Source organism: Aethina tumida, chromosome 2 (assembly GCF_024364675.1).
Source record: "Aethina tumida isolate Nest 87 chromosome 2, icAetTumi1.1, whole genome shotgun sequence".
Taxonomy (NCBI): Eukaryota; Metazoa; Arthropoda; class Insecta; order Coleoptera; family Nitidulidae; genus Aethina; species Aethina tumida.
The window spans coordinates 16,995,186-17,015,177 of NC_065436.1; the positions used below are offsets into that span (position 1 = coordinate 16,995,186).

The window sequence follows — 19,992 nt, forward strand, 5'->3', positions numbered from 1 at the left end:
TCTGTATATGCATTATTGTTCGGTTCATTTATTCCAGTACAAAGAAACTAATCAAGATGACTGGCAAGTCACTCTCAAACTGTAATCTTTATTTCCTTTGTCGATCTTCAACTGGACTTCTGACCTTGCCGAATGTTTTTAACAAATTAAACTTAGTAAATTTTGCTCGTATATTAGTAAAAATACAGACATCAAGTTCCTCACAAGCATAAAATTAAACTGAAATTTTATCTCACTATTAAATTATAATTTTACGCTTGCTTAAGTTACATGATGTGACATTGTGACAAAGTATCAAAATACACTCATGTTGTTTTGTTTAAATCCATAGAAATAAAATTTGATATACTTTTTTTGGTTTAGCATCTGAAAAATCTTGTTTTACTTGTCATGAAAATTTAAGAATTAAAATATACAATTAGTACGTCATATGCCGACTCGTCACCAAAATACAAACTTTATCTAAATGTAAAGGACGTTTCGGTATCTCCAAATGCATTAAGACATTCTTAAGATATTAAACGCATCAACTCGTTTTTATTGCTGAAACACGAAGATACCTTTAAAATGATAAACAATTAAAAAACAACTTACAATACTTATGGTCGCACTAAAAGTGATCTGTCCCCCATACTGATATTTCTGTTGCGACCTTAATCGTTTTCAAAATTCCGCATCGAAACGATAAATTTAATGTATGCTAATGGAGGACGTCTTGCATTAAAAACAAGCCGTAAAAAGATTATAGTTGATAAAACAATTCATAAATAAACCACTTGAGGATAGAAATTCTGCAATAACGCAATTATTGTTCAATGGAAGAGTTACAAGATACTCATTTCCTGTTCTAAATGTGGTAACGATACCCGATAATTATTGGTAATCGATGAAATAACTGAATTCCGCAAGATTTCAGTATATTACTGATCCATTTGTTGTTGTATCCATCAAAACAATGCGAGACGAAATGCGAACGGTGCATGGGAAAACCATTTATACATCACTCACATGATTTTAGTAATTGTCTTAAGACGGCAATCGGGTAATTTGTGCAGTTTCGTCTATGTGGATGACATTTCGCTAAGTATACATTCGACCTGGTTGCGTGCCTAATTGTTTGGGTAGTTGAATGCAGCATTAATTACGCAATTGTTATTTTCATTCAGGTAATTTGTGATATAAACATCAAGAACTCAAATATGAAAAGGAATGCTGCAAACTCGTTAATACATATTATTGACACACCTGAGTATTTGCATTTTAATATTGTTTTAAGTCCGTCCATGTGACATTGGTTTTTCATAAAAAAATTTAAGAGGTGCGTTTGTTTAAATATTGAATTTGTTAATTTTATATCTGTGTTCACAAACTTGTGTGTTATTATTTGTCTGCAATAAGTATCTTCAAATAAATAAAATTAATTTTATAAGGATTTTTATTAGTTAACACAGACTTATTGGTTTAGAAGTACCTTCTTTTCTATTTGATACTTACACGAAATAAAATTTTTGATACTTTATTTATGTTGCCGATGAAATTTTGATTAATGGTATAATACAAATTGTCAGTGTACCATGAAACATGCAATTATTATCTAATCGAGACAACACATGCCATTGAGATGATGTCAAAAAATATTCCATATTAATAATCCATCTAACATGCGAAGCGTCTTAATTACTAACTTGTGCTCAAACTACATAAATCTACATTTAATTACACCTTATCTAGAAAACTTGTATAATCCACTTGGATGATGATTGATATGAATCAGAATTTGATTGTTTTCTGCTGCTCCTTGCAGTGAATTTTGGAAATTGTATCTGAGAGCTTTTATCTTTCAAGACGATTGTACTTTGGTCTTTTAAAACTCCAGAGTCCTTCAGTGAAATTAGGATGAATTGGTAGGAACTCCAATGGTACTAAGGTATTCAAAGTGCATTTTGTTATTCACACATAATTTGTGAAAATATTTGTACTGTAATATTCATGGAATAAGTGATTTTGTACGATAACAGCACGCTTTGTTTTCGTTCTAAAAATATTATTACTTTATGGCTGGTTAAATATTTAATTGGTTTTTATGCGACACATGGTGATAAAGAAACACCACTTATGGCCACACTAAAGAAGAGAAATTTGTACAAGGATTTAATCTGGATACTCTTTTGAATTATCATAGATTTAAAACAAGATTCGCTTAACAAAACATTGTTGTGACCGAAGAAAATATTTGGTACATGTGCGATTGTTCGAGAACGTCTTCAATCACTGCACATTATACACTCTCAACATGCAAGCCATCGACTTGATCTTGATTAATGACGTGCTTGGAGTTCATGCTGCAGCTTTTTGTTTTACTACGAACTGGCTGACTCCTTTAATGTTCAAGACAGGATAATATTTGTATTCATTGTCGCTTGATTGGATGTTTATAATCCTTTGATTGTTCGTTCAACAAAGGACACTTTGTTGTACATTGAAAGAACTTTAATTACCATTATGTTCAGCCACCAAACAAAATGTTGAAATTTTAACACGCTCGTCCAAATCATTTAATTTAATCAAAACAGAACCACAGCTTTTGTTTAATTTCCCACAACAACGAACCTAAATATGTTCAATGTAATCACACGTGATTATTATGGAAATCACATAATTCATTGAATTGTAATTTTGTGTCCCATGCGTACGTCGTTTACAATACGCATTGTATTGTTGTAAGGCCTACGTCATGAATATCCATGAATCCTTTACGATTTAGATAACTTTCTGGAAAATCAACGACCATCTAAACGTTAAGTAATTGCTTCCATTAAAAAAAAAACTACGATTAAAATTCACTTTTCATACAAGCGGAGGTGATCTGGCTTCGAGACATACACATTAAATGTAAATTTCACGTGAAAAAATAAACGAAACTGTATCATTTGGTTGGATTAAAAATATTCGTGGCATTTAAAATTCCGCTCTCTTCTCTATAATTTGGGTCATTCTACTGTACGTGGCAATTTACTCGGCAGGTTTTAAGCAACTCAAGCAAGTGTCTAGTTAGGTATTACTTTCGTTGGTGCGACAAATAACATTTGATACGTTGGTAAAATATAACATATTGACTTAGACTTCCAACACCATTATTCTGGCTACACTAAATTATGTTTATTAATTACAACGTACATATCAAGTAACAGGCAAACACAATTAAGTCTATTTGGTTTGTCTCTTGATTATAATTTGGGGGATTAACTGCTGTAGAATATATCTGAGAGGCGTTATTTTGTGGTTAAGGTGAATTTAATATACAAAGATATGGGATTTTTGAATTAATACGTTCAATATCTTGAGGTAAATTTTATGAACATGCCTTGGTTGTAATCTACATGTAGACCAACTGCGTTTCAAATAAATAGATTCATAAGGCGCCTCCACCAAAGGTAAGAGTCACCTTTTAAACAAATATTTATTAAAAAGCAGTATATAGAACGATAAAAGTGTCTGTGGTGTTTTGAAATTATTTGCTAACTATGTTAGAATATCCTTGAAATATAATACCTATTTGGGACAAAACGAAAACATTTTGACAAACGAAATTTATGATGACTTCGCTCGACCAAGGTTTTATGGTAAATATGAATGTGACAGTTTAATCTAGCTGAATTAACAGCAATTTAATAAAATTATATTCAGCAATTCAACATTAGAATTCGTAACTCACATGACGAAATGGCTGGAAGCTATAAAGTAATTAGTACTAAAAGATTGATAATAAAGGTTCCACTGTCAAACCTGCCATATAATAGATGTGATCTCTTTTGTCCTTGAACATTCTTATTATTTAATATGGCTATTAATTAGAATTGCCTTTTATCTACATAACACATTATTAGTATTATTACAATATGGGATGATATGGAGAATCTCCTAGTCATGACTTATTGCTTCTATTAAATTCGTTTAAAATGGATGTTCTTATAAGGCGGCCTTATTTAAACAAATCAAGTGATCATTATAATATTCCCTAAGGTACATCACAAAATTCTTAACAAGTACAAGACTGAGAAATTAGCGGTTGATTTGTACTTTATTTGAATTTATGTAACGTTGTTTGGTAACAAGAAAACTTAGTTAGACGTATCAAACTTTAAAGCTTCAAAGGACAACTTTCCCGCCTTCAACATCATTCAAGCCATAATTGTTGTTGAAGCATTGACACAAAAAACTGAGTTTCCTTGCACCCACCCATCAAACAACCCTTCCATCGCCACACACCGATCAAAGGGCGCGGACCACTTCACTTTCACTTACTCTTGCCCCTGTTAAAATCCGAATTATGGTCCCTGGATTGATGTTTGGCGTTAGATCCGTGCGGAACACAATTAAATTCCTTTAACACAAGCGCCACTATAAGCACAACAAAAACACAATATTGGAGGATCCCCATGCTGCGAAGCTGGGGGTTAATTCGCCTTTACGATGTCGAAAAGTTCGGTCACATGGTTCGAGGTCCGTTCCGCAGCGCGTCGTCTTTCGAACTGACCGCTGGATCCATGGTTCTGTAACATACACACACCTATAGCTTAGTTTACCTGCTTTGAAATACAGGTGGGTATAATCGTGCGCACGGTACTGTGGCAGCGGCACAAAATAGGAAAGGTAGGTAGATAAGCAAGGGATTTGTTCAAGAGGTTGTTTTACATGGTACATTTTTTTTTGTGTCTCTACAATAATACAATGCCCGGGTTATTAAAAGGCTCTTTCGGTGTTAAGGATCTCTCAGAATCGATGAGGAAGTACCATTTTGCGTTAGTATAGGTAAAGTAATGTACAAAAATATACTTTTTTATAAATAATTTTGAATTATTATTTGTATAATAAGATATTTTACCATTTTTAATATTGATTAGTTAACAAAAAATTATGATAAAGTAATGGTACTAGATTATATAATTTTATTATCACTATTTTAAACAAATTTGAAAAGGCTATTAAATAATAATATTTAGTATAATACTAAGACAAACATATTATATTCATTTATTTATATATTTTTTTTTATTTAAAGAAGATATTAAAAAATTAATTAAATCTCAGCTTCAACGAATTCTACAAAATAATTAATAACTATTATTATGTAATAAGGAGTTTTTTAGACAATTTTTGGAGTCCTCGACGTGGGGAGCACGTGCAGATCATTAGTACCACTTGATTTACGAAAAAAATGATTACAATAACTTGTACAGCAGCGAGAAATTCTTAAACAGTACCAACGGTGACACTTTTATCACGAATTAGTGCAAATACGTGCCTAACACTGGAACAAACAGCCACGATTTCGATAAAAATTATGCTTAATCAGAAAGCAACGCTGTTATGATACACATACCCGGAGCGGTTTCATAACAGTCAACAGTACCACGTTCCGCCAGGTCGAAATGGTGGTACCGACCGAAGAATAAGGCACGGGAGATGTTGAAATTAAGAGAGATGACTAGAGTTCGACGGCTCGTGCGACCGAGAAAGACATAAGCATAATACGCTCTCGAGAGACTGCAACGATAGGCCAGAAAAGAAACTCGTACCGCTAGATTGAAAGTATTGTTATAGTTGCTATATCGTGTTAACATATATACTGTGTAGAATTTATAATCGACGGGATGTGTTACCATAAATTGCGGCAGTCTCATTTTTTCCTGTTAAAAATTCAAATTGCTCACCTTTGGATATTACTTTACATGTTTGGACACGTGACGATGCATATGTAGATGCTAATTACGTGTTTGTACTTCGGCTTGGTGAGTTGTATGGGGCACATTGTCTTCGAGACGTTTTACGAGTTTTTAGCGACTGCTTGAAATATATTACAATGTAATTTTAATTGTTGTAGCACACACAAATTATTTATAAAGCCCCAACTGTGGTAAAAGATGTTAATCAAATAGCTTTTCGCAGTTTATTGGGCTGGGTAAACACAAATTTCAACCAAAATATGTAATATTTTTGGGCCAACATGTGCTCAGAAATTTATATTAGATTTGTTTCGAAATATCACCACGAAATTATAAATCCCACACTTTTACAAATCATTAATAAGAAAACAACAATAAAATTGATAATGTTAGGAAGAGCCATTATAGACGTACGAAATTTATTTTTCCTTGTGGGTAGACAGGTACCATAAAATGTAGCCCACTCGAAAAAAATTGGGCAACTGACGCGTGTACAACAACAAAACGGTAGGTTCAGATTTTCTGTTTTAACACAACATATGGTTCGAACTTAATTAAGTATTCAAAGTCTGGATTTTAAAACATCTACATCCAAATAAGAATTATTGAAATGGGTTTTTACGACGAAACAACGTATTTGTTAGAAATATGTGTAAACCAAAATTGTGACCTCAGAATAGTGGATAAATGTTTGAAGAAATAATTATGGTACAATGAACTGATATTGATTATTAGACTCAAATTTCACGACTAAGCGAAGCCCAACACAAAAAACTGACATCATTAAAGGTTAACTTGTATAACATTAACTAATAACTTTGTAATTTTATAGCTCGCAAGCACTGCACGAGCCATATTTATGCTAATTATGCAGTACCCTACAGAATTATTAAAATAATCGTAATAAATGTAACGGTATTCATGGGAATGTGAGTGCCCTTAAAGTCGTCTTATTAGATGATATGTTCTGATACAATGGGTCGATAGAATGTTGGATGTTTTTACTATTAATTTATATATATAGGTACCACTATTATTTTATATCGTCTTGGCTTGTGATTATATGGTAAAACAGGTATTTAAAAAAGGATACCTCTCGTGGTTATTAATTTTGCTGTCAGGCGAATAAATCAAATCAGTTCCCAAAGGTACCCCAAGCTGAGAGGGTTTATAGGCACGCTGTGTCAGCACTCTCGAAGATGATGTGTACAAAAAGTCTCTCTAATCGGAAAAAGTAACGCAGACCAATCTTGTTTACAACTAATGTAAATAAGTGGTATTAAAAATGTTTCTGGATTTGTAACTAAATTATACACATACAACACGTAAGGGCTAAAATAATGTTCATAATACACTCGTAAATTTTCGCCGGCATTATTTAGCATTTATTACGGCGAGAAAGGATAGAAGAAAAGGCGGTGGAAATAATTTGCTGGTCTTACTCGTGACATGAACAGCGAAGAGATGTAAGATCTCCAGGCGTGGCTTGCCAGATACAGACCTGTATTATTACCGAGATAATAATTTCGAATACTCATTCCGAGTAACGATTCTCCGAATGCATGATTACAGATCGTCCATAGGATATTATGGTTAAATGAACTTAATAATATTCACAATCCCGTACGATGTTGACAATAATAAGCTCGGCAAATTTCACGATTACACTTCTGCATCAATTAATATAATATCAGCAATATTCGAAAGGTTGACAATGTTGTACTGGCTGAGGTTGCGACATCCATAATAAGTCGTGCAAGAGGAAATTAGCTCACAATTAAAAAAATAAGCCACAAACCAGTATCATGTCGTTCATAAAATGAATACACAATTTGTAATAATTATTAATTAAAGTAACAACCCGCGTAGGTGTAATGAATTACTGCCAATAGCTAAAAAGGTATGTATGTTATAATATTGCAATTATTTTTCCCACGCATCTCATTATATTATTATGTGAGGGTTTGTCTTTGGCATAGTCCGTTATCCGGATTTTCCGAAGGAAGCACCATTATTTGTTTTAGTTATAAAACACACATTAAAGGTCTGGTTCAAGACGTTTAAAATTTTATTGTTATCCGTTGGCTAATTAAAGGAGTACCGGTTAAAAAGGCAATCATACCCATTTTAGGAAAAATTAAAACAATTCCGAGTAGGTGTCGTTATAATAATATACAGAGGAACAGGCGCCATGCGGTTTAATTTGTTTTTTTCCTGATTGCTAACGAGAAATACAGCGGATTGTTGTTTACCAATCTGTGTTGTATCGTAGTCCTGCGAAGCTTAAAGTAATTGTAGAAGTCGCCTTACCATAAATGGACGAGATCTAAGGTCAACTGTTATTTATTATTAATTTAGATTAAACATGGAATCCTTTATTTGTACATACTTGAATGTCCGGATGACATGCCATTTTTTTTGCAAAGGTAATTTGTTTTTTTTTTATTAATTACCTGTAATAAATCACCTTTAATTCCAGTAATAGATATTTTTTTAGAGTGGTCCTGCAGCATAATTATAATAATATCAAAAGTTTGGCACATAAATATGTATAATCCCTTCCTGCTTGACCCCAAAGCCGATTTGCATTACAAATTCATAGACATTTTGTCATTGACATTTAAAATTAAAAATGATGCCAATTTTTAAATGCATTAAGACACATTAATGCAGATATTTTTCAGTAAACTATTTTAAATTCCCATTGTATGCCAATTAACATAACTAAATGTTATTAATATATGCAACATTTTGAACAAAGGTACATATAAACAAGCAATTGTGTCCATCAGGATTTGATTCAAACAGCAAAATATGTTTATGATTTTATAGACAGATACATTTTGATAACGTTGACACAACAATAGTGAATTAACAATAAAATTTTATTGCAGTGCTCAATACGTTTGCAGCACTTTTTCAAAAACACTAAATTAAATTGTTTACGCACATGGATTATAAATTGTTGGCTCATTCAATATGAATCGCTATTGTGGTTGTGCTGGTCCGGATTTTAATGTTTAAATTCCTCTTACCTGTGATGTCATCATATTTTTTATATATAATTATTTTTTAATTTAGGAATTCGAGTTATTTAATGTAATATTACTCTAATTTGTTGTCATTGTTTCATCCATTTGTTCAAGTTGGTAATAGAAAGGGGTAGTAAGACCCTTAACTAGTACGATTCAACATTTTAGATTTCAACTGATGAACGTCGAGAAAAAATATAAAATCTGGATATGAAAATGTATATTTATTACCTTTCTTGTTTAAAAATTGTAATAATATCTGTATTTGTTTATTTAGAAACAATATGATCTCGAAAAAGAGTTTTTCTTATGTATAGATTTCTGGAGACAGTGTTTTCAAACAAATAATATTTTTATTAATTTATTTATGATATGTCATAATTTTTGTTCACTAATTTTAAACTATTATGTGAGAATTGCTGTTCAGAATTATGTTATTTCTTATGTCATTATCTGTCCGTTGAATGTTGTATTTAATTTAATTATTGAAGTATTTATTTATATTGTTTATGTGATGTTGTGGAGGTAACTCCGAAGGGATTGTTATTATGTTTATGTATATGTATCTGTTTTATTTGTATTGTTGTCAATAACTGATTAAAAGACCTTCCTTTTGATGTTTTTCTAAAATTGAGACCAGGAGGAAATTGGCTTCATTATTCGACGATGAATAATAAATAAATTCATTTAATTTTATTAGTTATAAACAATTATTGATATTCATAATCAAGTTGAATATACCAAAGATTTAAATAAATTACATCTGTTAATATTCCTTGTTTGTTATTTGTTGATTTTATTGTTTTCCTTGATTATTCAGTTCTATACATTCAGAGAGGGCTTACTACATTTTCGTAATTATTTTCTTCCTAATTATTATACTTCCACATTTGGCCATTTTTTTGTATCATTTTAATGATATCTTGGTATCATTACAAATTTTTTATAACAAAACTATCTGTATTATTGGATTAAGTAGTCTTTGAAATGGGAATATATCAAATTTCATAAAAAATATGTATATTCACAATTCTATGGAAAAATGAAAAATCATATTCATCTTATTAATAAATAATTTATTTTTTAATCAATCGTAATGTCAAAAATATCTCAACTTATTTTATTTTTTAACAAAATTTGAATATTATACTAATAATTTTATGTTTATACTTGTAATACTCGTTTTTTAATTGCTTTGATCAATCACATATCTTTATCCAATTCGTTGTAGAATTAATGAATTGCGAAAGATAACCACAAACTTAAAAAAAGATATGATAAAAACATTGAATTGAACGGTGGAGTGGTGAAAACAAATAAAATTTGAGTATTAAGAATTTTGTGTACTATTATTAGTATAATATTCCAATGTTCTTGAAAAATAAGATAATTAGAGCTATTTTGCACAGATTATTTCATAGTATGCATAAAAATAAAAATACATTTATATGATTTTTATTTTTTCTATAGAATTATAAATATACATAATTTTTTATGAAATTTGGAATATATCTAAATAGGGCTTGGTTAATTCAATAGTTTAGACAGATTTCCTATAAACGTTTGTGTTGGATAATTTTTTTTCTATATAAAAAATTAACCAGAAGGTTTTGGTTTTTGGTTAAAAAATGTGACCTTTTTCTATGGGTACATATTGCTTGACTATTTTCTTATTTTACACAATAAGGGTTCCTAATTATTCCAGTTGATCACGTGGCCATTTCTTTGTACTTTTGTAAATTCTAATAATACTCCGATTGGTACCATTACATGGTTAATGTTTGTTTGTTTGCATCGCCCGGTTTTATTTTTACGTTTGCTTCAACAAAAAAAAAATCTAATAAATAACAAAGCTAGGTTACATAAGAAAGGCATTCATATCGCTATTGATGTGTCTAAGACTGTTTAATTACAACCTAGAGTTCTTTAGAAACATGAAACAGCAATTAAATGAACACGTAAAAATTTAAAGATCAATAAATCAAACGAAATATTTCTCAGTACAACCCACAATCTAACACATTCGAATCAAATTACGGAGGGCATTAGAATCGCGTTGCCCAGTCCACAATTAAATGTTGTTCGACCCCATAATTAAAAATCTGACTGACGCTTTTCGAGCCGCCTTTGTTCTTCTTGTAACTCCTTTTGTTCGGTGGTTTTGTATTCGAGTTGTCCAGTTGCATCTTTCCACGGGTGGAACTCCGATGATTCTCTACGGGGTGCACGCAGGTAGGGACGTAATAAATTTGAAATATTGTGCGCCAACAGTTTTACGCTTGAAAAATTGATTTTAGACGTGTTCCAGGTACGCTTGTTTCAGGGAATCAAACACCTTAAATTTCAGCGACGGTTGAAATTACCGAGTAATTTGCCCGAGTGCATGTGTGAATGCAAATCAAAACAAAAAGGAGCTCGAGGAATTTTATGTGTGACTCGCCCGTGGTGTTTAGTTATTTACTATTGGTACACAAATTACACATAATCACGATCGCCTTAAATAGTTGCCGTAATATGTTGTAGCCTCTGGGATAGTTGGGGCAAGTAACGTCGTGTTTTTCCAAGAAGGCATCTCCAGCCAAGGTGAGACATTAATCTGTTATCGAAGTAAACCAATAATTTTAGGCAATTTTTGATCTATAACACCCACGGCTAACGATTAAAAATTCCGAGTCGTTTCTTGTCGGAGGCTGAATTATTAAACCGTCCACGGTTATGTGTATGATTTTCAGTACAACCGTGTAATCTTATATTTTTTTCAACACACCACTGGACGTGTTAAATCTGTAATATACATTTGTTTATTGGAACTAACACTTCGTAACGGCTTACGAGAGACATAGCAAAGCTGTATTTTTTAAATAGTTGGTTCCAATTTGCCTTATTAATTTTTTAATAACACATTGATGGTTTGGATGAAGGGAAACCCCGCCGTCACATTAAATTACTTTCGAATGGTTTTGTTCGACTTTTTTCCGTTCATTATCTGCCTCAATAATGATCTAATCAACTCTCATCTGGAGTATTATCCGGCCTAATTATCGTATTGTAAAATTCAGTTTGTTCCTTTGAATTTTGGTTGGCATTTGGACTCCGGAGTGAAACACTTTTATAATTATACAATTAAGGTATATTCGTATTTTGACCTAAAGCACGATTCGTGGTAATTACCATTCAAATTAGTGCGGGGCCTTGAAATATTTCATTGTTGTTTTGTCTGAATTTTGTTTGGCTGTTTTCAGATGATTCAGGCTGTAAAACGACATGTAACGTTTTCAAGCCGTGATTGATCGAAATATTTGAATTATCGCCAACAACACGATTGGTCCATTAAGAGTGTACCTACTTTATCACAAATATACAACACACGGTCGTGAGAAATATGTACTGCGGAGGACATTGACATTATCATTTAAGGATACATTATTTGTGTTAAATCGGTTAACACGCTTATCTGGAACGTAATAATAAATATCAAATATTTTAATTTATTTTATTGTGCAAATTTAATAGTTTATGGTGTGGTATGTGCATTTGGTATCGAAGTATCGAAGTCGGAATAAAATTATACACACCTGTTGATGTTGTATGAAATTAACCCAACAGCTAAAATTAATCGACCAAATAATTTAGTCATTAATAAGGAAAATATTTAATTTAAAATAAGTCAGTTTAAATTTTTACAGCAATAATTAAAATTAGTTGTGTGTCATTAAACGAATAGGAGGGCTTTTATACGGTAATTATCATAATATATTCGTGGGTCTAAAGACCAATTTTCTACGGTTTTTTCGGAGTCACTCATTTTATAACAAATCGCTATATGGGGTCAACGGCGACCTGTCAAAATGTCAGACCTATTTCTACCTTTTCTTCAAAACTGCCTTACTCCTTAATTATCAACCTTCGAATCGTGCAAGACAGAATCTGTAATATTTGAACAACAGGTAAGGAAAAATTGGGCGTTCGTTTAAATTTATGTTTAAAAAATTTATGCGTACAAAATTACCATAATTCACAAAATTATCACGATTACCAATGGTGTACAAAGAGTGACGACATAATGTGGAAAGCCATATTGGAAATGTTGTTAAACCTACCCACTATGGACAACCTTGAATGAGCTATAACAACATTTATTCTTGTGGGTGTCCAACAGTTAACATAGATTTTTTTTATTGAATGATTATCAATCATAATTTCTATTGTTATTTCATATATCTGTGACTGGTTTTTATTTTTGAACAATTCGCTGAATTTATAGGAACAAATTTTCTAACTGTAATATAAATAAACGTTGACTTATTCACAATGCAGAATAAATTTAAAAAATTAACGGTTCAGCAACAGAGAATTCCACTCAAGAAGTGGTCAGAGCGGTAACGTGTGCCAAGAAATAATAGACGACCGACCGTGTTGCCAATGTTCAAGAAATATCCATCAGACCAAAAAATTTAATTCAATTTATCATAAAATTTTTGAGGATCTAATGAAAATAACGATTAAACTGCTAATAATAATTAGTAATCTAAAGACTCTGTTAAATAAACACTCTGAAACGCTTACAAAGTGGACTTATCTTAATCAAATAAATTATGTGCGACACGTTTTATGCTCTGTCACTGTCAAAAAAAAATATCCCAGAAGACGAAACTCTTCCTCTATTATGCACGGAATTCCAGCATTGTTTTGATAAACATGGCAACGTAGGAGGCAGCAGCCTCACGAAGATAAGAGCTGTCGTTGGAAAGAACTCGTCTTGCAAGTCTATGCACTATGCACTCACATTCCTAGAAGGTTTTTTTATTTCATTACTCTTAGAACACGAGGAAAGCTGAACATCATGCCGAACAATCGTGAGTCACTATCTGGTATAATAAAACAAAAAACTTAAACCTTTTATTACCCGGCTGGAGGCTTTTTATTATTATTAATATGTGATGGTGTTGCTATTGATGGTAATCAAGGTATTTCGAAACCCTTTGTTTAAGACGGATCTATTGTCCGTGCACCAAATATAGTCTAATCATTATTTTAATATCACACATGTGTAGGATCAAAGAGCTGACAACCACATTAAAAATGTTTTAATTAGTGAAGTACCCAAAAAAAAAAAAATCACCAGAAATCTGATAATATTTTTATGGATGTGTGGTAATAAACATTCCACTCGTCAACCAACTAACGTACGAACTGCACGGAATGTTTTTGGAGAAAACAAATCCGTAAAATTAATTTTTACGAGCTGCTAGTCGTGTTCACTAATTAAACATATAATTTATGCATAACTTAACATTTAAAATATTAATAAATTTCTCTAAAATACGTCTAATCGAAGTCCAAGCGAGATGTATTTACAAAACATTCGGCCGTTATGCGGCCAAAGATTTCTAAAACCAGAATTGAAGGAGGCTGGCGGCAAGATTTTATCTCTATTTGTTTTACAATCAACGCAAACACACACCGTCTTCGTTAAATGTCCTTAAATGTTGTTAAGTGAATGCTTAGGAAAAATGTTCAAATTCAACGGTTTTTTTGGGTATGTCAGGTGTGATGACATACTTAATTATGTTTGGAGGTTTACCGACCGTGGTATTTATGATTATTAAATAGATAAATAAGGCCCTTCTAGGAACGTGAGGTTGGAATTGCCCAAGCAAATATTTTAATTGTACTAATTCAATTATTTTTTAAATTTACTTGTTTCTTAACTCTTATTTGTTGAGGATTTAACTGTTAGTTTCTGACAATTGAAAGTATTAGTGGATGTGTACACACGTATGTATGTATCACATAACTAGACCAAGATAGCTGGTACTGAGTGTAAAACTACTTGGGCCCCACAAAATGAAATTCGCTTGATAAGCGTCCGTTCAGTGAACCAGAGGAATATCATTTAAATACGAAATCCAGTGTTTACATCTGCTGTGATGCAACCGTTCATACACAAGTAGGCGTAAAATTTCTACTCCTTGTTCGTAGAGTTAGGGCACCTACAATCTAAACTTCCTACGCTGTAGGGACAGGCCGTCTAGCGCTAGTTAACAAATCTACATTAAATTTAATGTATGCACGTGCCGCGTTATTGTCCTTTTCTTCGGACAAAGATGGATGTAATTTTGGTAAGGTGAAATGTAGCTACGTCTCGCGCACGGTTAGATGTCTTCGCTTGCGACCTCTTCAACGGTCCGACATCTGTAGGCCGTTGAATTAGATTGCATAATGTAACTTCACATCTGTTTCAATTGGTCGAAGTGTATGTAATGCAATGGTTTTATGAGATCACTGCAGGAAATGGACGATTGAAGGATACGTGAATTAATGGCGGAGTTTGGCAATATTTGATCGATTGCGTTGGTGTGCAGAACAAACAGAAACAGCTGTTAATGACTTTCTTTTTTTTACAGATTCTATTGTTAAGTTTAACACTAATTACACAGGTTTACAGCCATTTTGGTTTACCCCATTTAGAATTTCCCATAACTTTTGACTGAACAGTTACTTAAATTTTTTGTTATATAAACATTTTTGAAAAATTATTTTTTATTTTCAATTATTCCGACATTTTTTATTATAATTGACCGATTTAGTTAAATCAATATACAAATTGAAGATAAATGAACATTCTACAATTATTATTTATATAGTTTTGAGATTAGCCCAGTAGTAGAGGTGCCACCAATTTTAATATCTAAATAAAAATTGCCTAAAATTCACATGTCACAGAGTTAAACCCATTTTATTTTTTTAAGTGGGTATGACTCTTAAGAAAAAAAATGTGTATACAGTAAACTACTGTATCTGCATTTAAGCACGTTGAAAAATTATTTTTTGAATTTTTTGTTTTCAATTTTCGTAGCTTCTGACATTTATTTTCAATTTTCGGAGTTATTCCGACATTTATGAGCAAAACTGGAGATTTAATTGACTGATTTAGTTAAATCAATATACAAATTGAAGATAAATGAACATTCTACAATTATTATTTATATAGTTTTGAGATTAGCCCTGTAGTGAAGGTGCCACCAATTTTAATATCTAAATAAAAATTACCTAAAATTCACATAAAGTTAATTTTTTTATATGGGTATGACTCTTATAAAAAAAAAAATATTTGTATAAAATAAACTACTGAAAATGAAATCGAAGAATAAATAATCAAGTTAAGAATTTCGTCCTTTTATTGAAATAATTGAAAATGAATCCTATAAAATTGTAATATAAAATATTGCGGCTCCTTTTTTTATCTATTATTACTTCTGTAATCTGTTTGTCCTACATTTGTTTTCTCATCGTTAAAGACTCAACTTTAGAATTCTATTACTGCTAGACTGCATATGAATTTTCAGCATCGATTTGTACCCAAAAAGCTGACTTGATCAAGTTATTAAAATCCTTGACATTTAAACCATAGGACGACAATAAAAATAGTAGAATATTTATTTATCTTTAATTTAATTACTTGTTTAGCCAGATCTGTGAAGTAGATCTTGTGTTACATACAAAAATGCAGGAACAATTCCAAAAATTGAAAATAAAATCATAACAGAATAAACAGAAACCACGGTTAATTACTTTACTTTATATACATTATACTATAAAGTTAATTATACATGTTTACAGCCATTTTGCCTTTTAAATTTCTGTCAAATTGCATTTAAGCACCGTTGAAAAATGATTTTTTGAGTTTTTTATTTTCAATTTTCTTAGTTGCTGACATTTTTAGTATAACTCGGGACCTAATTGGCCGATTTGGCTAAACAAGCATTCAAATTGAAGATAAATCAATCCTGTTTAACTTTCATTTATATAGTTTCGAGATTGGTTGATTTAAATATATAATATTATATATAAATCTGTTTTTTACGATTAATATTATATTCAGCAGGATTTTGGAATTTTCAGCATCGATTTTTGCCTGAAAACCTGACTTTATTAAGTTATTAAAATCTGACATCTGAACCAATGGAGCAATCACAAAATTTTATAAATAAAAGTGGTAAAATGTTCATTTATCTTTTATTAAATGTGATTTCAAAGTTTAGTAGGCCAAAATTTATAGAGAAGACTGAAAGTTTCCTAGTTTTCTGCTACATGACAAAAAAGACACGGTAACAAATGAAATGTTGATGTCATTAACAATTTTTCCTAGTGATGCCTTTTGCGGCAGCAGTCCAGCCAGTGTTACAACGTTGAGGCCGAGAAGCAAGCACATAAATAATCCTGGGCTTTAATCGCTATGATCTATGTGAGCAATTATAATTATGAACAATAAAGTAACTGGTTCTTTTGTTTTAATAAACGATTCGCCTCTAGTCCTGAAATAACAAATGCGCTTAATCATTAAGACAACATGAACAAATGGAAAATATCTTCGGGTCTATCGTTGGCGAATGGTACATATTTCAAGTAAAGTGGACATTTTTTCAGCGATTGATAACGGCGATAGACATGCAGTTTCGATTTTTCCTGCCACAGACCCCACACACAGCACATCAGCCTAGCAATATGTCATAATAATGGTTCGCCAGATTAAAAACTGGCTCACACTATTCAGACGAAATGAAGTTATTGATTTTAAGATTAATCGCACTGGCAGCGAATCGAGAACAATAACTAATTAAATTTTGGCCAACAAAAAATCCAACGTAAAATAAAATACCGGTTTTTACACGACTAATTTATATAAGTTAATAAGCATAATATTTTTAATGGAGCAATAATGTCACGGGACCGCAATTAATGGTTTATTTATTAACTGATCGATACCGTAATTAATTGAATTAAAAAATCAAATTCAAAAGTTAAATTAACGGAATCCGCATCGTGATGTCGTCGATGTGACTTTTAAAATTACAAATTAAACTCCATAGAGATAAATATTTGGAATGTACGAGCCGGAATAATTACAAATTACCGAATGCCTCGCAAATCAAAAGTGCACGCAACAAGAAGCGACATTCACTGAATATCGTGGAATAACTGAAACATACGACATAAATTAAATTTCGTTTTATTTTTTCGCATTATTATGCTCAGGTGCAATGCATGTGTAGGCCTTTCTCAGATCGGTGCGCATATTTTTACGACATGCTGCATATCCAGTCGCAATTATTTATTTATCGCAATTACGGAGCAATGCAAAGGTAAACAATGGCGGTTTTCTAAATTCTTTGTTTTTACCTGGTTGTTAGAATAAGGCGGACCAAGGGTACATTGCGCCATTATAAATAAATTCTTCGCGTTTTTCGCTCGGAATCCACCCAAAGAAATACAATACAAGCAACCGTGTCTGCGACAGAGATATATAGGAGGTTCGGACGTGGTTTTACTAAATTGGTACCGTGTATTTGGAGCGCAACAACCGGCATGTGAGGCAATATTTATCAAACTGTATCTGGTTATTATTTAATGAAATAAAAGGAAACTGGCTAGTAAATGGTATAAATCAAATGTTTTATGTGTTATAGGAATATTATGAAAATATTCATCCAAGAGATCTTCTGGGGGTTCTTTTGGGACTCTTTAACTTTCTAATTAAAATTAACCACTACAAACAATAATGTTCATGTTGTCATAACTTGTATAAATCTAAACACTTATTTTATGTGCAGTTTTGCTGTGAATGGTGAGGGATGTAATGGAACCACTTGTTACATGGATTTTTATGCATGATAATGATCCAAAGCTTGTGTCCAAAGTAAAAAATATATACAAAATTGACAATAAATATATTTTTTCTATCTTCATACTTCCACAGTACAGTAATGATAGGGTCCTTTAACTCCTATTAAAATCTCTCATTTACTAAATTGGTACCATGTATTTAGAGTGTAACAACCGACATGTGAGGCAATATTTATCAGATTGTATCTGGTTATTGTTTAATGAAATAAAAGGAAACTGACTAGTAAATGGCATAAATCAAATGTTTTATGTATTCCAGGAATGTCATGAAAATATCCATCCATGGGATCTTCTGGAGGTTCCCTTGGGACTATTTAACTTTCTAATTAAAATTTCCCCCTACAAACATCAGTGTTCATGTTGTGGTAACTTGTATAATTCTAAATACTTGTTTTTTGTGCAGTTTTGCTTTGAATCATGAGGGATGTAATGGAACCATTTGTCAACAATACTTTACCAGTTACATGGATTTTTATGCATGGTAATGAACCAAAGCTTGTGTCCCAAGAAAAAATATATACAAAATTGACAATAAATATATTTTTTTTCTCTTCATACTTCCACAGTATGGCAATGATAGGGTCCTTTGAATCCTATTGAAATCTCCCATTTAATAAATTGGTACCGTGTATTTAGAGCGTAACAACCGACATCTGAGGCAATATTTATCAAACTGTATATGGTTACTGTTTAATGAAATAAAAGAAAACTGAATAGTAAATGATGTAAATCAAACGTTTTGTGTGTTACAGGAATGTCATGAAAATATCCATCCATGGGATCTTCTGGGGTTCCCTTGGGACTATTTAACTTTCTAATTAAAATTTCCCCCTACAAACATCAGTGTTCATGTTGTGGTAACTTGTATAATTCTAAATACTTGTTTTTTGTGCAGTTTTGCTTTGAATCATGAGGGATGTAATGGAACCATTTGTCAACAATACTTTACCAGTTACATGGATTTTTATGCATGGTGATGAACCAAAGCTTGTGTACCAAGTAAAAAATATATACAAAATTGACAATAAATATATTTTTTCTATCTTCTTACTTCCACAGTATAGCAATGATAGGGTCCTTTGACTCCTATTAAAATCTCCCATTTACTAAATTGGTACCGTGTATTTAGAGCGTAACAACTGACATCTGAGGCACTATTTATCAAACTGTATCTGGTTACTGTTTAATGAAATAAAAGAAAACTGAATAGTAAATGATGTAAATCAAACGTTTTGTGTGTTACAGGAATGTCATGAAAATATCCATCCATGGGATCTTCTGGGGTTCCCTTGGGACTATTTAACTTTCTAATTAAAATTTTCCCTACAAACATCAGTGTTCATGTTGTGGTAACTTGTATAACTCTAAATAGTTGTTTTTTGTGCAGTTTTGCTTTGAATCATGAGGGATGTAATGGAACCATTTGTCAACAATACTTTACCAGTTACATGGATTTTTATGCATGGTGATGAACCAAAGCTTGTGTACCAAGTAAAAAATATATACAAAATTGACAATAAATATATTTTTTCTATCTTCTTACTTCC

General features: G+C 31.8%; 1 protein-coding gene across 4 annotated transcripts in view; it reads right to left on the reverse strand.

The window, feature by feature from the left end:
• The window catches only part of LOC109595878 (epidermal growth factor receptor), an 80,877-nt gene that overhangs the window by 7,214 nt on the left and 53,671 nt on the right, over positions 1–19,992 (reverse strand). For 2 of the 4 annotated variants that reach the window (XM_049962489.1, XM_049962488.1), the window contains exon 2: positions 4,306–4,553. The exons of 1 other annotated variant lie outside the window; for it this stretch is intronic. In XM_049962489.1, coding sequence (XP_049818446.1) covers positions 4,306–4,441 — 136 coding nt within the window. In that variant the 5' untranslated portion in view covers positions 4,442–4,553. Of the gene's footprint in view, positions 1–4,305; positions 4,554–5,383; positions 5,502–19,992 lie in introns of those variants that run through there. One more of the 4 variants, XM_049962490.1, reaches the window with a different exon arrangement.